Below are 18,883 nucleotides of genomic sequence, written 5' to 3'. Positions count from 1 at the left end.
CCCCCTCCGCGCGCTGCCGTCTCGGCCCCGGCCCCGCCCCGTCTCGGCCCCGCCCACCTCCCGGCGGGCTGCGCGGCGGGAAGATGGCGGCCGCCATGAAGGCGGGCCTGGGCAGGCTGGGCCTGCGGGTGCGCTGGCAGGTGGGATGGAGGGACAGAGGGACAGAGGGACAGAGGGACGCGGGTTGGGGGGCCGGGAGGGGCTGAGCGGCTGGGGGAGGGCTGAGGAGCCACGGCGTAAGGGATGTGGGTAGTCAGGGACGAGGAAATGTGGGCAGGGCCGTGGGACAAGGAGGGCTACAGGTAGTGGCGTTAGGTGTATTTACAGCTGCTCTGTGTTTGGGGTGTGCGAAGGGAGATAAACCGAGATGTCGGTGTTGTTTCTTGGCCGTCAGGCTAACTCCGTGGTTTTGTTATTTCTCTTCTTTAGAATGTGGAGTCTGTGCTCCGTCCTGCTGGAGCGGCTCCAGCCTGTCTTGTTGTCCCAGTGAGAACGAAGAAGAGGCATTTTGTCCCTGAATGGGCCAGAGAACTGTCTCCTAAAGAGAAGGAGAAGAGACTCAAGTCTTTGGGGACAGTATTTCCTGAGGAACGCATAGAACGGACGTTCTACTTGGCCTGCACAGGTGGTAGAAAGCCTGCTTTGGCCTCTTCTCAAGGGCGGAACTAGTGCAAAGTAGCAGCATGGAACAATTAGCCTAAGCAGTATGACCACGCTGACAGAGAGTGCTTGTCCGCAGTAGACCGAATTGTGCACTCTGCCTCCTAGTGAGGGATAGTAGCTGTCCACTTTACCTTAAAAGAGTGTCAAACTGTTGGCCGCTCCATGCCTAGGGATGAGGAATAGCAAGGGAGGTCACATTCCCTGCTGCTGAATGTGCCTTCTCCTATCCTGGACTGTATGGAAAAGAAGTGAGAGCAGGCTCCTGTCACTGCTGACACGCTGTGTTAGACTAGCAATTCTTTGCCTGCTCATATTTCATTTTACAAACATTTTTGGGAGGAATCCTGCCACTCCAGCCCCAGCAGCCACGGTGTTGCCTCCTTGTTTCTTTCATTTTGTTGTTTTTGAGCCTCCTCCTGACCTTTTTTCTCTCTCCTGCAGCTGATATTATAGACCCTTATATCCCTCCTGAGGGCGACGCCCGCTTGACTTCCCTATCCAAAGATGGGCTGAAGCAAAAGATGGAGAAGCTGAAGCAGACTGCCTCCTCCCAGCTAGCGTATGTACCCCCTGGTTAAAAAAAAACAGTCTGTGGTGCAGAAGTTGTGCTCGGTTCTATCTTGCAGTGGTGAGATGGCATGTTATGTCTTCTACCTGCTTCTTCCATTGTTGCTGTTGTACCATTTAACCTGGTGTGAAAATGAACGCTAGGCACCTGTCCTGGCGTGAACAGATACAGTGTGCACTCATTTTCTTGAGGGTTCTCTGGGTTTGCAGCACTATGTTTGTTTTATGAGCACCTAGAGGTTATGTCTTAGTGGGGAGTCTCCAGTTCTCAGCTGCTCCCTGGTAAAAGCTGGGCTTGAACTGGATAAGATCACTGTCACCTCTGAAATGTGCAAGATGGTTCCAAGCTGCCTCTGCTCACTGTAGAGTGTTTCTTGTCTTTTCAGTCTGCGGAAGATCAAAGATCACGAACCGGATTTCAGCACTAAAACCTTCCCACAGAAGGCGCAGGAGATATTTATTGAAGCTCACAATTGCCTGGCAAAGTAAGACCCCTTCTCTGACTGATGCATTATGTGGGACCTGCTTCTTATTGCTTTTATGCTCTGTTTTTCTTCCCTGTCTTTCTAATCCTCGTACCTCCTCTGCAACAAGTACTTCGTCTTGTTCTGCCCCCACCTCTGTGAAGAGTAGGGTGTTGGAGATTTGGTCAGCCCCCTCTTGCTTTCAGTACTGAAAAGCAGGTTGCAGAAAACCCATCTTGACCTGACCTGCAAAGGAGATGAGCTGTTGCAGCACTAGTGTTAACAGGAGATGAGTGGGTGGTTGGTGCTGTTCAGAATCACGCTGCAGGGAATTGTTTGGATATGAAACGATACTCCACTGGCTTGCTCCACTTTCCAGTAATAGAACAGATTTCAAAACTGCATCATTCTTGGTTACAATTCCAAACATCAATAAAAGTTTTAGGTCGTAACTGGCTTCCAAAGGATGTTCTGACTTTCCCTGAAGTCTTGTCAGCCAGCTTGCATTCATGTTCTGGTTTTGTGCTGAATCACAGCTGAGAATTTCTCTTCTTCTGTTTTGCCAGTAGACTCTGTGCCTGCTGGGGAAGCAGGAATTTGTGAGTAAGCCTCTGTACAATACGTGTATTCAAGTAACTGGGTGTGTTTCACTTGCAGTTTTAACAAACAGAAGCTTCACTCCCTGGTGACGGAGCGCTGCTACCCAGTAAGTGTTTATCTGGATGTAGCATGTCCTTGATGTCTTCCATGGTCTCTAAGGCTCTCTAAACCTGATCATCTGTCTCATTTTTTCTGGATACAGTAAGGACAGAGCTGGGAGGGAAAGCGGAAGGCTAAGCAATAGCTAATGAATAAATGTTTCACTATATATAGTAGTTTGCTTGCCATTCAGTTCGCATCCTAATTAAGTTGGTGCTTATTTTTCTTTATAGGAAATGGTCCGTGGGAACAGGTACAAGACCATCCGGTGGAGTTTTGTGGAGTCGCTGGAGCCTCCGAGAGTGGTTCACGTTCGATGCGACAGCTTTGTGAATCGAGGCAACCTGTACGGCCAGGTGACGGTGCGGATGCACACGCGGCAGGTACGTCCCCTCGTGCCCCTTCCCTTTCCCGCCTCCGACCTGCTGCCAGCCCAGCGTAAGTTTCTTGGCTCTGTTTACAGATTCTGGCAATCTATGACCGCTTTGGGCGGCTGATGTATGGTGGGGAGCAGGTGCCCAAGGATGTTTTGGAGTACGTCGTGTTTGAGAGGTACTTGGTCAACCCATACGGCACGTGGAGGATGCACGGCAAGATTGTTCCAGAGTGGGCTCCACCGAAGGAGCCCATTGTTAAGGTAACACCACAAAAAGAAGGCACCGGCAGGGCCGGCGTCTGTGAAATGTAGCTCCCCAGTTAATTCTGGACAAAACCAAAGCTGAGCTTCCTGTAACGGGAAGGTGGTGTGTTAACCTGCAACGAGACCTATTTATTAATGGGGGATTATCAGCCTCTAGCACCTGGACGCTCTAATAGGAGGCTGATGGCATTTGACATGTATCTGATAATTTAGGGGGTTACTGCTCCCTGTGCACAGCCTGGCAAAGTGATGCAGGTGCTCTCTCTTCCTGTGTTACTAAAAATAGGTCCTAGAGAGGAAGGAGGTGAGAACCATAGTGTAGTACGAGGCATGTCATCCCATTCCTGCTCTGTGCCCTCCCCCATGCTGCTGCCATCTGGTCATCTTCCTGTGCAGGCCCTTTGCATTGCCAGAACGCTCTGCTCACCCTTTCTCATCCTCTGTAACATGAAGAATCAGTTCAGAGCTGCTCAGTGTCACGCTGATTTTTGTTCCTTGCTTTTTCAGACTGTGATGATTCCTGGCCCAACCTTGGATCCCTCACAAGAGTATGAAGAAATGAAGTAGGAAGTTCCAGAGCCTGTACAGAGGCAGCCGTTCAAGCAGCCCTGGAGGGGAGAAGTGGAGAATGTCTGCGGAGGTGGTGGGTTGGGTATGGCTGTGCCTTTCCAGAGCAGTCAACAGACAAAGCAGCTTCAGAAATGGACTCCAGTCACTAAGAAGTTGTCTTTAAAGGAGCAAGAGGGGCCTGGGTGGGGGATTCAGATGAGCTCTGAGAAGAGCTTTACTCTGTCCAAGTAGACCTAGTGTGCTGCAGCTCAACCCCCTCTTTGTTTCTGTGAAGAGGAGAGGTGTGTTCCCTTCAGCACTGCTCTCTAGGCTAACCTCTGTCCTGAGCTCGCATCGTGAGAGCCCTTGGCAGCAGAACTCTGTCCAGACATGGGATGTTGGGCACTTCCATGGGAAGTGGCACAGACCTGGCGGGCTTTCATTAAAACTTGCAGCAGTAGGTGCTGGCACTTTCTTTTCCCATCTTCTTTCCTCTGTACTGATTCCCAGGCTGCCTTTTTTTTTTTTCCACAGAAAAGAGGGAAGAGCACACTTTAAATCCAGTTCTCTTGGGTGGGTACTGCAGTTGGACTCCTGCTGAGTGGGTGCTTGTTAATGGCCAGGCTTCCCAAAGGGGCTGCAGCACAGCACTGATAATTTAATAAAACGTTTTGACTCCTAATGTCAGCGTTTGTGTCAACCAAGGCTGCCTTGAAAGGCAGCATTTCTCATAGCTGGTGGGTTTTGGTACGTTTCTTACGGACGCTCGTGAGTTCAGGGATGGGATGTTGTTAGTGAGCGGCTGGCACCATCCTGTGGACACGATGGCATTCGCGTCAGGTCCCCGGGTTTTGCAGGCTGTGTGGGTCGGGAAAACACGTACCCAGAGGTTACCTCTTCCTGTGGCTGGGAGTAAGCCAGCGCTCTGCTGGCTTAGCACTCTGCTAATCTGGTTTTGCTCCGATGAGTTCCATTTACTCCTAGTCACAGAGCAAAATATTCACTAGTCATTAAACAACGAAGCCCCTTTTTCAACCTTGTCTTGCTTTTTAAATCAGCCATTTTCCAGAGCTCGTGAGAGTTAAGTGCATTTTTTTTCTTCCTGTGCAGTGAAGAGAGTTCTAGCTCTTTCTGCTTGCAGAGTTGTTCAGTGTTCCTTGTGAATGACGTTCTTTTGAAAGGGCAGAATATCATCTTTATGCTCTGTTAGGAGAGCAGCCAGCGATGGAATCCCTTTCATCTTTTTGGAAATCAGAGGGGTGTCACAATCTGTCTGCTTTTCCTGAAAGAACCTACTATACTGAGCCTTCTGCCTACGCCTCATTCATGAGCTGAAGTGCTCCAGCGTATGCGAGCTGGGCCAGGAGCTAAAATAAATTAGTGTGAGCTGCCTGGTTTGTGTCTGGTGTGACTCAGGCAGCTTATGAGCAGGTATGGATGTGACCAACAGACAAGGTTCTGGCTCTGAATGAAAAGACGGTGTTTTCCAGTGGAGTGGCTGGTTTTTCTGGGACAAGGGCCCTTCCTTCCAGCCTAGCAGTGCGTGGCTCCCCCATCTCCTTTACCAATATTCAAATATCTGCAACTAAACCACTTCTGTCCCTGGCTTTCTCTCGCAGCCTTGCTGCTTTCTGTTGTATCTCTTCCCTGAGCATTTTTAATATCTTACCCACACCCCGTAAATCAGCCTCGAGGCATGCACTCTGTAGATAACGGCTTTTATTTTCTGTATGTACACTTACTTACACAACTGGATGGCCGTTTGACGTTCAGCGCTGAAGACCACAGACAGCACGCTACAGCAACGCCACTTCCTAAGGAGAGTGGAAGTAAATGGCAAGGGAATGGCGGGACGAGCCCCGAGCCCCCTGCCTTATGTGGAGATGAGAGGGAGAACCAAAACCTTCGCTTTTGCCGTCTCTGGTTTTATTTGCTTCCGAGCGGAGCGGAGGGATGAATGTGGGGAGACCGGAGGCTTTGTTGTTTCCCAGCTTCCCGACCCTGAGGCTTCTCCCCACGCGTTCGGCTCCATCCCCTCCCGTGCGCGTTTGTGAGCGGGTGGGCTCACAACGGCAAACCCGGGAGCCTTGGCTGATGCTCTGGAGATCGTAGCGCCTCCGCCGTGTCGGCATCTTCTCTGTCATACAGGAGTCTATTTACCTCTCTGCCCCAAAGGAATGGGTCTTGCAATTACAGGGAGAAGTTGAAACGTGGGGTGACAAAAGGCATCCAGCGCTTCTACAGATGGGCTGTAAAAGCGAAGGCTTGCTAGTGCCCGTGGAAATGTTGATGGGAAAAACTCCAGTGATGGGAAGGCATGTTTGCACACATGGTGAACGTACACACGTGCACACACGGTACGAGCGAAGAAGAAAGCAGTAATGCCAAAGTGCTTTGAGAAGTTAGTGGCGTTGTTAGTTAAGACAAACACCTTTACAGCTGAGTTGCTGCAAGAATTAGAAGTGTAGCCGTGCCGTAAAGTTAGTCGGAGAGGAGGTTAGTAGCAGGAATACCCATCTCAGCCTGCATGGATGCGGAGGTTTCTAAAAGCAGAGCCGTGGGGCGGCCTGAAGGTTGGTTTTATCCCACCTAGGCTGGGCGATAGGCAAAGGCAGCTGGGAACAGAGCTGGTGGAGGGTATTGCCACAGTGCAGCGTTCAAGCACTGGGCTGGTGTTGCTGGAGCAAAGCAGGGCAGAAAGGTTGCATGGTGTGCATGGACGTCCCGTGGCTGGCTCGGTGACTTCAGAGAATGTTTAAAAATAAATGACGTTGTGTCAAGGAAGCAAAACATGTTGTGGGGTGGCTGGGAGCAAAGGCTCTTTATCCCAGGCTTCAGAACCTGCCTGGTCCTAGCAGTGCTTACAGAAACCACCCTGGATTAAAATGGAGGTGACAGGAGCACTAGGGGAGATCAGCTGGGCTGCAGAAGCCCCGGAAAGCTGATTTCCTCCCCAGTTTGACTCTCCCCTTCTCTTACTTGGCTTCGGTTGGAGAGCTTGCTGCCCGGTCCTCCAAGCGTCCAGCTTGCTGCGGCTGCAGGACGGCGTGTTTCGGGGTGCTAGGCAAGCCGTTCCTCGCTGCGCCAGAGGCACAAACCTCCCCACGTGGCAGGAGGACGTTCAGCTGCCGGAGAGCTTGCGGATGAGCCTCTCCAGCTTAGCAAGCCGCAGCTTTGTGTCTGCTGTGTTGGTGGAAGTCAGCGAGGCCGGCACCACGGGTTTTTTTAATGTATTCAGGTGCCCCGCTTGGGCCAAGGGGGTCCTGCGCTGGGCCAGGTACCCGTGGGGGTATGACGGGTGGTGTCTGCAGGCTACAGCCTGGCTTGAGAGCTTCGATGAAGGCAGGAGATGTTAACCGTCCCCTCGCTGCATTGGTCCCCAAGCCCGGCTGGTTGATGGCCACCACTGGAGCCTGCTGGGAGTGTGGCCGTGCCGTTGGCTTTGGTGGACGCTTCTGTCCCCACCCAGGCTGTGCAGGTAGGCAGCAGCCTTCAGCTCAAGATTTTCCATCCATGAAAGCTGTGTCTGCACCCAGCTGGTGGCCAGATGGAGGGAGCTACTCGTGGTCCCATGGGCAGATGTTGGATTTGGGTTCACCTGCAGACCCGCCTCTGTCCTGGGGGCTCGCCCCGGCTCTGCCCTGCCTGCGGAGGGTCGGGGGAGGATCCACGCTCTCCACCTCCCACGGACACACTTCAGAGGTTTTCCTTGTGTCTGTGCTGGTCTTGTCAGATGCTGATGGAGCCTCTTCTGCTTCCCAGGGACAAACCTCGGCTATGCCTGTGCCCGGGCTGGGGGTGCTGCCCACCGCGGAAGCCGTGCTTGCTCCCAGAGGCAGCGGCTCTGCCTTGGGGCCCCGTGGGAGCTGGATGCCTGGTAAGATGCGGCACAGGGGCTTGTGCTGAGCCTTGCCATCAGCTCTGCCTTTGGATTCTTTCAGCAGGGCTGTGGGAGACACGGCGCTGGCTCCTGCCACCAGCTTTGACTTTCCCATCCCCGCGGGCGATGCTCTGTCAGCTCCCTGTGGGTGCACTCCTGCTTTGAAGCTCTCCTCCTCCAAGCTGGTGGGCTCTGCTGCCTCCCAGGGGCAAATATCAGATTTCCTGCTCTCCGTGCTGTCGGACTTCTTGGATGGTTCTTCACCCATTGCCATTTTCAGGGAGGGCTCCTCTGTGCCCAGGCTCTCCCAGGGGCAGATGGCCTCGCGCTCACTACTCCTCTTCTCCGCTGCTTTGGAGGCACCCGCTTTTTTCAGTGGGGGGCTCACCTTACCCGGGGCTGCTCCGTTCTCCGGCAGAGATGCAGCCACCTCCCAGGGGCAGATTGCTGCTTTGGCAGCGGGTTCGAGCTCCTGAGCCTCCCAAGGACAGACCTCTGCCTTCAGGCTCTCCACGCTCTGGGATTTCTTTGAAGGCGATTGGGGCAGCGCTGGGCTCCCGGTGCAGGGTTTTGCTGGGGTCTGCTTCGGGCCCAGGCTCTCCCAGGGACAGACGGCCTCTCGCTCGCTGCTGCCCTTCTCCAGGGATCTCACGGGGCTGGCTAACGCTGCCTGGCGCGTGATGCGCTTGTCCCCCACTGAACCCCCGCCAGGACCCTGCTTTGCCTTTGGATGATCGGAGGGAGGTGCAGCCACCTCCCAGGGGCAGATTGCTGCTTTGTCACCAGCTTTGACCTCTTCAGCCTCCCAAGGACAGACCTCTGCCTTCAGGCTCTCCACGCTCTGGGATTTCTTTGAAGGCGATTTGGGCCGCGCTGGGCTCCCGGTGCAGGGTTTTGCTGGGGTCTGCTCCGGGCCCAGGCTCTCCCAGGGACAGACCTCCACCTTCGAGCTCCTCGTGGTCACCACTTTCTTGGCAGCGGCTTGCACCAGCTCTGCGCTCCTCGTGCCGTACCCCACGGAGGTTCCCTCCGTGTCTGTGCTCTCCCAGGGGCAGATGGACTCACGGTCTCTGCTTGCTTTCTCCTTCCTTGCAGATGTGCTGTCTCCAGTCTCTTTCGAGAGACCTTGACTTGTAGAAAGGCTTCTGCTCCCTGCGGACAGAGAATCTTTGTCCTTTCTTGATTTCTCTTTACTTGAAGGTGGAGTTGCCACCTCCCAGGGGCAGATTTCTGCTTTGGCAGCGGGTTCGAGCTCCGGAGCCTCCCAAGGACAGACCTCTGCCTTCAGGCTCTCCACGCTCTGGGATTTCTTTGAAGGCGATTGGGGCAGCGCTGGGCTCCCGGTGCAGGGTTTTGCTGGGGTCTGCTTCGGGCCCAGGCTCTCCCAGGGGCAGACGGCCTCTCGCTCGCTGCTGCCCTTCTCCAGGGATCTCACGGGGCTGGCTAACGCTGCCTGGCGTGTGATGCGCTTGTCCCCCACTGAACCCCCGCCAGGACCCTGCTTTGCCTTTGGATGATCGGAGGGAGGTGCAGCCACCTCCCAGGGGCAGATTGCTGCTTTGGCAGTGGGTTCGAGCTCCTGAGCCTCCCAAGGACAGACCTCTGCCTTCAGGCTCTCCACGCTCTGGGATTTCTTTGAAGGCGACTGGGGCAGCGCTGGGCTCCTGGCATGATGTTGTTCTGGGGCCTGCTCTGTGACCAGGCTCTCCCAGGGACAGACCTCCTCCTTTATGCTTTCCACGCTCTGGGATTTCTTGGACTCTGATTTTGAGCACTCCAGGCTTTTCCTAATGAGCCTTGCAAAGATCCCAGTGTCCCTGGGCTCTGGCTGACGGCCGCCCACCTCTGCCAGTTTTGCTTTGATGTCTTCAAGTCCTCTGGATCCTAATTTGTTTTCCCCTTTGGAAGTCCCATATGTGTCCTGACTTGGTCCCTCCTTCCCTGATGGAGCTGCAGGCTCTTCCCAAGGGCAGATTTCTGTTTTAGGAAGTGGCTCATCCTCCACTTCCCACGGACAAATGTCAGCCTTTTTGCTATCGAAGGTTCCTGCTTGCTTAGATGATGTTTTGGGCAGAGCTGGGTGTTTTGCTGGGATCCCTGTGCTGGGCTGTTCCACATCTTCTCCGGGGCTGGGGGATCCTTGCTGGCCGCTCCCCTTGTCTGCAGCCGGAGCCATCTCTCCCGTGCCCCTCAGGGACGCTCTCTGTGGGGAAATCCCATTTTTCACTTGGGAAATTTCACCATCGTGTAATTTTCCTGCATCAGATAAGGCTGTTCCCCTTTCCCAAGGGCAAACTTCTGCTTCGCTGTCAGCTCCAGCCGCTTCCCAGGGACAAACCGAAGCCCGTGTGCTTGCTGGGCTCCTCAAGGTCACTTCTGGCAGCTCAGAGCTTCTGGGAGTAGATTTTGGTGGGGGTCCCTTGCTGCTGGTGCTGCTCCAGGGCTGGCCGGGCACTTGCAGGCTGCTCCCGCTCTCTTGTGCTCTCAGCAAACCCAGCGATTTTGGTGTGATGCTCTTGGCCCACTTGGCCAGCCGCCTCCTCTCTCCCTCCTGCCTTTCTTGCTCCGGCTGAGCCCCCTCCATGTCCCAGGGGCAGATTTCTGCTCTGACGGTCCTTCCCTCTTCCCCAGTCTCCCACGGACAAACCTCAGCCATCCTGCCCTGCGTGCTGCCTGCTGCCTCTGAAGCTGCTTTGGGCAGCGCTGGGGATTTTGCTGGTGGTTTCTCCATGCCTGGCTCTTCCCCGGGGTGTCTGGGATCCCCCTCACTGCCGCCCTTCCCCAGGGCTCTGCCTGGCCCCCAGTGCTCGCTCCTGCTCTCCTCCCAGGGGCAAATTTCTGTTTTACTGCTGGAATCTGCCTGGGTTTCCCCAGGACAAACCTCTGCCCCCCTGCCTGCTGTGCTGCCGGCTTTCCCCGCTGCAGCTGGGGGCACCTCCATGCCTCGGCTCTTCGCAGGGACCCTCTCAGCACCCCAGCTCTCCCCGGGACCGAGGGGCTCTGGCTGGCTGCCCCCCTTCTCCAGCACCTTGGCCGGGCTCTCCCTGCCCAGCGGGACCCCGCTGTCCCCCCGGGAAGCAATCGCCTCCTGGCACAGTAAGGCTCCTTTTCCTACCGGGGCACCCTGAGGACAAACCTCAGCCCCCGGCTTCTCGGCCGCTGCTTTCCACACGCCGGCGGTGGACACGTGGGGGCTGCCTGCGATGGGTTTTGCATAGGGCTGCTCCACCTCCCCGCCGTCCTGGGGTCGGATGGGCCTGCTGCCCTCCTCCAGCCCTTCGGCCAGCCTGGCCACCCCTTCCTTGGCTGTGACCAGCCTCGCAATGGCCGCAGGAGCATCCTTCCCTGGCTCTGCCACGGGAGCCTCGGCCCCTCGCTGGGGATGTATCTCTGCTTTCCTGCTGCCGGCCACCGCTGGGGTTCCACGGGGATGTTCGGCTCCTTCTTGGTGCCCAACACTGGGTGGGATCTCGTGCACCCCTGAGGGTGGCCCTGAGCCACTGCCAGCATCCACGTCCCCCTGGGGAGCACTGGACTCCTCTGCCAGTCTCTCACCATCACCTGCCCCCAGGGCTGGGCTGTCCCACTGTCCTTCTGCTTCTTCCCGGCCTGTGGCTTCCCAGGCGGTGCCGGCGTTGTTGTTGCGCTGGCAGGGGACTGTCTCCCCCTGCCCCGGGTGGGCGGTGGGCTCGCTGCCGGGTCTCTGCCTGCTCCACTCGGGGCTTTTGGCAGTGGGTTGTCGGCTGATCCCCCCAAGGGACACAGCCGACATCTCCGCCAGGCTGGGTCTCTCCCTCCTGCTGCCCCCCTCCCGCCCCCTCTTCCTGAGGCTCCCCTCGCCCTCTCTCTTCCCCTTTAGGATGCTTTTCCCCCTGGAGCGGTTGAAGGCTTTGAGGGCGAGTCCCAGGCCCCGAAGGGAGGTCTTCTGGGAGGGTGGCTTGAGGCTGGGGGGGGTGGCTGCTGCATCACCGGGGGTCCCCGAGTCTGGTTCTTCGGCAGCTTTTTGCTTCCAGCTCAGGATCTCCTCCTGGACCAGCTCCCAGGGGCAGACCTGCGCCGGGACGGAGGCTGCTGTCACCAGCCTGCCCTTCCCTGGCGGGGGGGACGTGTGTCCCGGCTTTTCCTCCACAGGCCCCTCTGGCGTCCTCTCCGGTTCTCCTGCCCATGCCGGGGGGTCCGCTGGCGGCTCCGCTGGCTCCGGGCTGTCCCCGGTGGGTGCGGCACGCTGCACCAGGCTCTGGTAGCGGACAGGGGGTGGCGGCGGGGTCCTCCTCACCGCCACCCGCACCCGCCCTGGGAGGTGGGTGCTGTCGACACTCATGCTCTTGATGGGTGCGTGGGTGATGTGTTTCTGCAGCTTGCCATCACCCAGGGGGGACGTGTACTCCCGGGAGCACCCCTCGGCAAGGCTGGAGCCAGCTGGCGGGAGGGCATCAGCTGCACTGGGGCTTTGGGGCATGCCGGCGTCTTTGGGGGGTCCCTGGCCCACGGAGGGCTCTGAGGATGGGGCAGACAGGTGCTGGTGGATGTGCCGCTCCTCCCGTGCAGCTCGGCTGGCGGCGAGCAGGGCCTCTTCCCGTGCACCAGCGACGACGCTGAGTGACTTCTGCAAGGGGGCTGCGCGGGGCGGGGGGGACTGCCCGTGCCCCACCAGGTTGTGGGCGCTGGCCGACTTGCACACGAGCGGGACGGCGTCGAGGGACTCGCTGTCGGATTGCTCCGAGGCCATCGCTGCCATTGTCTTCCTCCCCGGTGCAAGCTCCCCGGGGGTGCCAGGGTCGGGCGAGCCTCCCCGGGGCTCCCGCGCGGGACCCTCGGTGCTGCGGGACTTGCGGAGGGCTGCGGTGCGGCGTCGGGAGCTGTCATCCCGCATCCGCAGGCTGGCACCGCCGGCGTCGGGGAGCCGCTTGGCCGAGGAGCCGCGGCGTGCCAGGGTGCCCACCCGCTGCCCCCAGCTGCTCCGGCGTGCCACGGCCTCCGGCAGCTCGGCGGCGCGGCGCATGATGGAGCGGCCCAGGCTGCGGCGGGAGCTGCGCTTCTTGGGGAGGTGGGGGTTGTTGGCTGCCATCCTCCACGTCTTGTGCACCTCCAGTTGCGTGTAAAGCTTCTTCAGCTCCTCCTGCGTGCCGTGGGGGACACACACACGTGGCAGAGAGAGGGGAGAGAGGAGAGCACGTACGATGGTACCTCACGGGGGCTGCAGGTGGGATGACCCTGCAAAGCCCCGGCTTTGTGCCCCCCGAGCCCCCGTGCTGCCCGTCCCTCCGACCCAGGTTTCCCCACCCATGGCCAGTGGTGGTTCACCCTGCACCCCCTTCTCCCCCCCGCCCTCTGCTTTGCATCAGAAGAAAGATTGCAAAAGGCACCTCTTACTCTGCGCGGGGCTGCATAGCTAGCGTCAAAAGAAGGTCCTGAGTGTGCCACCCACCCGAATGTCATCGGGGTCGAGACTGTGCTCGCTCCAGGCGGATGCGATGCTGCTGTTCAGGCAGGAGCCCGAGCGCCGTATGTCCAGCTCGTCCTCGTAGACCTCAGCCGCGATCTCCTCCCGCAGCGGCGAGCCGGCGTGCAGGAACTGGGGGTGGCGAGGGGTGAGCTCGCCGAGGGGTCCCTGCAACGCTGGGGGACCCCAGCCCCATCTCCCCGAGTCCCTGGGCCGAGCGTTACCTTCGGGATGAAGAGCAGCGCCAGGGTCATGGTGATGGTGCCGTGGGTGTGAGCGAAGAAGAGCAGCAGGGTCCAGTCGGGGTGCAGCGAGGGGACCATGATGAACCTGGAAGGGGCGAGGAGGGCAGCACCGGGTCCCGCCGAGGCACCCGCAGCCCCTTCCCCACCTCTGGACCCCGCAGCCTCTGCCCTGCCTGGGGACCCAGGCAGCGAACCCGCTGGCTTCAGGGCTTTGCCGTCGGATTTGCCTCATTGCCGAGGGTGGGAATCTCAGCCCCCTGCCCCTTGCGGCCCCTCGCCCTACCTGACCACGTGGAAGGCGGCCGAGATCATGAGCTCGTTGTGGAGTGCGATGCTCATGTAGCGGGGCTCGTGGAAGGCGGAGGGCACGGCACGCGTGGCGTAGCACAGGAAGCTGCCCCACAGCAGGAACAGCATTTCAGCTGTGGGAGAGAGCGGCGGAGCGATGCTGAACGTCCAGCCCCATCACCCTGCTGCCTTTGGCATGTTTTCCTGGGTGGTGCTGATGGGTGCTGAGCTGTGGGGTGGGTGCTGCTGCCCACCAGGACCTCCCTGCCTCGAGGCGCATCCAGCCCAGCACGATCACCCCAGCGGACAGTGGTCAGAGCCGGGTCTGGTGCAGCCTGCCCGAAGGCCACCGGGACTCACCGCCTGCGCTGGGTGATTTACCCTGTGCCAGGGCGAGTCCTAAGGATGCTCAGAGGAGAGGGTGGAAGGCAGTTCGGGCACCCCAGCCCTTCTTGAGGGCTCCAGGCGAATTAAATGGGCAAGGAAATTAAAACCCCACATGCCATGTTTATAGGATGGGGTGCTGGGGCTGTGGGAACCCCCCTGGGACACCACAGGGGCTGCTCTCACCGATGACCATCATGTAGTCCCAGCGGTCGTGGCCGCAGATGTAGAAGTGGAGCCCATGGGGGGTCTGGGTGCGGATCACCAGCGGGATGTTCTTGTCGATGTTCTCCAGCATCCCGATGGTCCAGGCCGCCAGGAACCACAGCACCAGGAGCAGGATCAGCCCCAGCATCTTCAGCACCCGCCCGCTTGACACATAGGGCACCCGCTGGGCCGTGCGGGACAGGAACACCTTCAGCACCCTGCAAGGCGCAGAGGGGTGAGCCCCCAGCTGATCCCCACTGTGGGGGTCCCAAGCGTTTGGCCCCCCGCTCCCGGCTACCTGTACAGCTTGAGGGTGATGGTGCCGTAGACGATGGCGAAGCCGAGCACACGCACCCAGCGCAGGACGATGCAGCGGAAGATGCTTGGCTTGAAGTACAGGATGAACACCTGTGGCGGTGGGAGAGGGGTTGGTGGGCAGCACGGGCCAGATCCTGCCCGCCGGGGCGGGGCAGCAAACACCAGAGACTCCGAAACCACCCGCTTTTGGGCCAGCCTCACCGCCTCCCTTCCCCCTTGGCTCTGCAGCATCCGCCGCAGCTCTTGTGGGAGGGAGAGGGGATTTGGGCAGGGATTAATTCCCACGGCCAAGAGGAGAAAAGGGATTTGGGTTCCTGAGAAGGTTTATACTGCTGGGGGCCATGCCAGCAAAATTAACAATTAGGTGGAGTTGTGCCTGTGCCCATGCCCTGCTTGGGGCCAGCTCAATGGCCTCTCCCTGGGGGCAGCTGCCCAGGCTGCAAACACTCTTAAACCTGAGCCCAGAGGTTTTCAGCCTCGGGGCTGGCTCGATACTCACGGGGAAGTAGAGGAGGAGGGACCCGAAGAGGATCGTCTCCAGGAGGATGACTCCCGACGCCCGGATCCTCTGCAGGGACAGAGGTGTGAGGTCGCAGCCTGGAGCCCAGAGGGGACGGAGCCAGGGCAGGGAGTTCCCCCCAGGAGCATGCCAGGGTGTTTTGGGGCTGTGACATCCCCCCCGTGAGCCCCCCAAGGCTGTGGCACCGGGCATGGGAGGGGAGCAGGGCAGGGGGTGACGGGCAGAGGGGGACACGTGGGGATGCCTTGCCTTGCTCCATCGGAAGTGGTAGGAGACGAGCATGCTGAGGAAGACAGCCAGCATGCAGCAGGCCTGGCAGGAGAGGACGGCTGCCCGCAGCGCCCGGTCCTCCTGGATCAGGCAGGGCGCGTCGTCCTCGCAGGTGGTGCATCCCCGGCGGCAGGGCTGACACGCCAGCCGGGACCCCCTGTCCGCCCCCGCCGTGCTCCCCACCACGCCTGGGGACAGAGAGGCGGCCAGGTCACTGCATCGTGGATGCGGTGCTTTCCTTGCCAGGGCATGTGCTCAGGCTTCCCAAAGTCCGCCCTAGCCCTGGACCCCACTGCTGTAGCCACATGCCACGGGGTGAAAAGGGGACCCCAGGGCCAGGCACGGCACCCACCTGCCTGGGCACTGCTGGCTGCTCCACCGTCCCCGTAAAAGCCCGGCTTGCACCGGCACAGGTACCTCCCAAGGACGAAGCCGCGGCTCTCCTGGGGGACACACTGAAGGAGACAGGCTGAGATGCATGGAAGGGCAGAGGCTCATCCTGCACCCCATATGCTCCCCCTGGCCCCGCACCCCCACCCCTCCCACCGCACCAGTGGCTCTAGCAGCCCCCAGCTCGCAGGAACCCGACCCCACGCCATCCTCCCCCACACCCAGGAGGAATCAGTGGTTAAACATTTAAGAATTAAAAGCCAAAGCTTGGCCCCCAAATCCCTCCCTAAAACCTAAATGGACACCTAATGCAGCAGAGCGCACTAATCCTGCCCGGCCGTGACGGCAGCAGCAGGCAGGGCACTGCTGCCCTAATCCCCGCCTGGCCTCTGCGGGGCGGCGCGGCCGGATCCTGCCCCAAATGGGCTGGGCTGGCAGTTTTTCTGGCTATTGTTGTTTTCTGGAGAGATGCCCTCTGGAGAGAGCCCGTCCCTCCGGAGGGCATCACCCGTGGGGCGCTGGTAGGAAGGAGAAGCTGGTGATGCCTTTCCCACTTGGGAATGGCTCTTTGCCTTCAGGCCGGGACCCTGATCCACTCTGAGCTGGGGGGCTGCGGGGTTTGGCCCGGCTGGGGATGCTGCTGGTTGTGCTGAGCCCTGAAACACGCTTGGGCATCACCGTCTTGCCCGGGTGGGCACCGCCAGAGGGGATGGAGGGCTGCTGGTTGGGGTGCTTCACCGGCCGGCTGCCAGCCCCCGGAGCCCAGGCGTCCCTGCGGTGCCCGGGCAGGGAGCAGCCAGGTCACACGCTGCTGCTGGCAGCGGAGAAGGAAGATTTGCACAATAAACCCCTCGGCTGCAGCGCCGAGAGCAGCTGAACGAAGCAGATGGATCGGCCCGGAGAGGATAAAGCTCGGCCCGGCCGGAGGGACACGCGGTGGGCACAGCCCGGCCGGGGGCACAGGGACGGTTCGGTGCGGGGGAGCCCCAGCCCTGCTGGACTAGGGGATGGGGTGCAGGGTGCCAGGTGCTGGTGGCCGATACCTGGGTGCTGTTGAGGTCGCAGCGGTGCGTATCCGCGAACCAGCCCGGCCCGCTGGCGCACTGGTCGATGGCCACGTCCCGCAGCTCGATGTCCACCCGCACGACTCCCCTGTGCAGGGGGATGGCGTTGGCCCTGGGGGCTGTACAGGGCGTCCCCATGCCCACCTCGTGCCCCCCTACCCAGCGTGGCCGTGCCCCAGGGCCGCAGGGGTGGCTGGTGCCAGTGCATGGACTGGTGGGACAACACGAGGTGTCAGCAGAGTCCCCGGGCCCCCACCCAGGGAGGTCCCCCCTCAGAGCCACATCTGAGGGAGGATGGAGCCGGGACAGAGGCAGGGGCAGCAGCTCCTGGGCGTGAATTCTGCTTCTCAAGAAGGGCTTTATGCAACCGATCACAAAATAGGTGCTGCTGGGGTGGCCCCTGCGTGTCATCCCTTGCCCTGTGGGACCAACCTTCTTCTCTGGGTGCTCCGAGGGGGCTTCCCCCTTGGAAATGGGGCCAAGTCCCCTCTCTGAGGCTAAGCCTGGCTGTCCCCTTCCCTTCCCAGTGCCTCCCACCGTGGCTCCTTGTGCAGTGTGTGCCGGGGGTGCAGCAGGGACCCACCAGCCCAGGGATGCCCCCCAGTTCCCAGGAGGGGCCCCAGCCCCACTCACCACCCTCAGTGTGGCCGCAGCATGGGGCTCTGGGGGTGGCAGCCTGAGGCGGGCAGCATGGGGACAACCAAGGGCGGACAGGAGGCAGCTCTGTGCCAGTGGACGTGCAAATACCCATGCACACACACGTGCACGCACACACACACGCTGTCAGGAGGGCTGGCACACACCTTGCAACCCACAGCCTGCACCCAGGGGTGATGCCTGCAGCTGCATCCCCCAGCATGTACACGGGGCACCCCCGAGCCCCCTTAGACACGCCCCACCAGCCCCTCCGGGTACCACTTACTTGAACTCGGGGCTGAGGTCCGGCTTGAGCCCGTAGAAGGCAGAGGAGAGCGTGACTGCCCAGGTGGGCAGGAACCTGCCGTCCCGGCACTCGAGGAACGGCGGGGACCACCACACGTGGTCCGGCTCCCCCACGTAGCTGTCGCCCCGCTGCCACTTGGGGGTCTCCATGCTGCGCAGGTCATTGCTGAGCACGCGCTTGCGGAGGAGCGGGGTCCGCCGGGACTTGAGGGCATTGAACCACTCGTTGTCCCAGCTGAGGTTGCCGAGGCTGGGGGCAGCAGCAGAGACATCCTGCAGCAGGATCTCGCCGTCCCCCTTGGTGGCCTGCAGCATCAGCCGGGGCTTGGCGGCCAGCGGGTGGGCGTCGAGGGCGAGCACCGCCCGGCGCACCCACGGGTGACCCTCCACCAGGCTGCGGACCAGCGCCTGGTACCACTCCACATCCTCGGCCACGCTGGCTTCACGGATGTCGTTGGTCTGGAAGATCATGTTGAGGAAGTTGGCGGCGTGGGCCAGCGCCTCGGGGGCGGCACGCAGCGCCGGGGGGGGGCCGGGGCCGGGTGCCCCCGCCGGGACGCCCCGGCTGCAGTTGGCCCGGGCCAGCTGCTGCACATCACCCGTCTGCAGGAAAGCCAGCGCCGCCGCCGAGCCCTCGGGGTCCCCCGACACTCCCGGCTCCGGCGTGGGTGCCCAGGAGGATGATGGGGCTGGGGACCATCCTGCCGGCTGGGGGGCCCTCTCCTGCAAGCGCTGGCCCCCCACGAGGATGGTGCCACGGACCAGCACCACATGCAAGCACCAGAGCAGCGGCCACTGCCACGGCCCCATGGCCGGGGCTCAGCGGAGCCCCCCGACCCCCTGCGGCCCCGCCGGCCGGCCCGGGGGGGGCATGGTGGGCACGGTGCCCGAGCCGGCCGGGAGCCTGCTCTGCTCCACAGGGCTGGACTCGCGCTCTACCGCCTGTTTTCCTCCCTCGGTGATGCCAGAGCAGACGTCACCAGCTACAAAACATGTTCATCTGCTGGCGTTGCCTGCCCAGAGCCCCCCCGGCCACCCCCCCGCCTCCGTGCTCCTGCTCGGGCAGACAGCAGTGCCAGGGAGCCCCCCACCCTGAGTCCCGTGGGGACCCCCGCACCCTGGCCCCCTCGGGCTGGCCATGATGCAAGCGCATCCTGATGGGAAGCCATGGCAACGGGGCTGGGAATTTTTCTCCCAGCATCCCCCTCCCCGCGGCCTTCTCTGTAGCCCGGGGGGGCCAAAAGGTTGCCCGCTGCTTCCCCATATGGTCCTGGGCTTCAATCCCGCAGCGCCAGGTGTCCCCCCCGGCCATGGGATGGAAATGGGGAGGATGGCACACACACAGATGTC

At 60.4% G+C, this 18,883-nt stretch overlaps 2 protein-coding genes across 2 annotated transcripts; one reads left to right on the top strand and one right to left on the bottom strand.

The window, feature by feature from the left end:
- MRPL45 (mitochondrial ribosomal protein L45) lies at positions 1-4,264 on the top strand. Its single transcript, XM_064473082.1, has 8 exons — positions 1-140; positions 430-625; positions 1,105-1,222; positions 1,617-1,715; positions 2,352-2,400; positions 2,627-2,776; positions 2,857-3,030; positions 3,541-4,264. Exons 1-8 carry the CDS (start codon positions 84-86, stop codon positions 3,598-3,600), a joined length of 903 nt encoding a protein of 300 aa, XP_064329152.1. The 5' UTR covers positions 1-83; the 3' UTR covers positions 3,601-4,264.
- A 1,025-nt stretch (positions 4,265-5,289) lies between these two features.
- GPR179 (G protein-coupled receptor 179) lies at positions 5,290-18,488 on the bottom strand. Its single transcript, XM_064473084.1, has 11 exons — positions 17,514-18,488; positions 16,571-16,679; positions 15,490-15,592; positions 15,117-15,325; positions 14,847-14,915; positions 14,328-14,437; positions 14,009-14,247; positions 13,434-13,572; positions 13,130-13,235; positions 12,891-13,037; positions 5,290-12,581 (listed from the first exon to the last, which is right to left on the bottom strand). The coding sequence occupies exons 1-11, from the start codon at positions 18,341-18,343 to the stop codon at positions 7,140-7,142; spliced, it is 7,503 nt and encodes a 2,500-aa protein (XP_064329154.1). The 5' UTR covers positions 18,344-18,488; the 3' UTR covers positions 5,290-7,139.
- Between the last annotated feature and the right edge of the window lie 395 nt (positions 18,489-18,883).

Source organism: Phalacrocorax carbo, chromosome 25, assembly GCF_963921805.1.
Source record: "Phalacrocorax carbo chromosome 25, bPhaCar2.1, whole genome shotgun sequence".
Taxonomy (NCBI): domain Eukaryota; kingdom Metazoa; phylum Chordata; class Aves; order Suliformes; family Phalacrocoracidae; genus Phalacrocorax; species Phalacrocorax carbo.
Note: the sequence above shows the minus strand (reverse complement) of the source record. Positions and strands in the feature narration are given on the sequence as shown.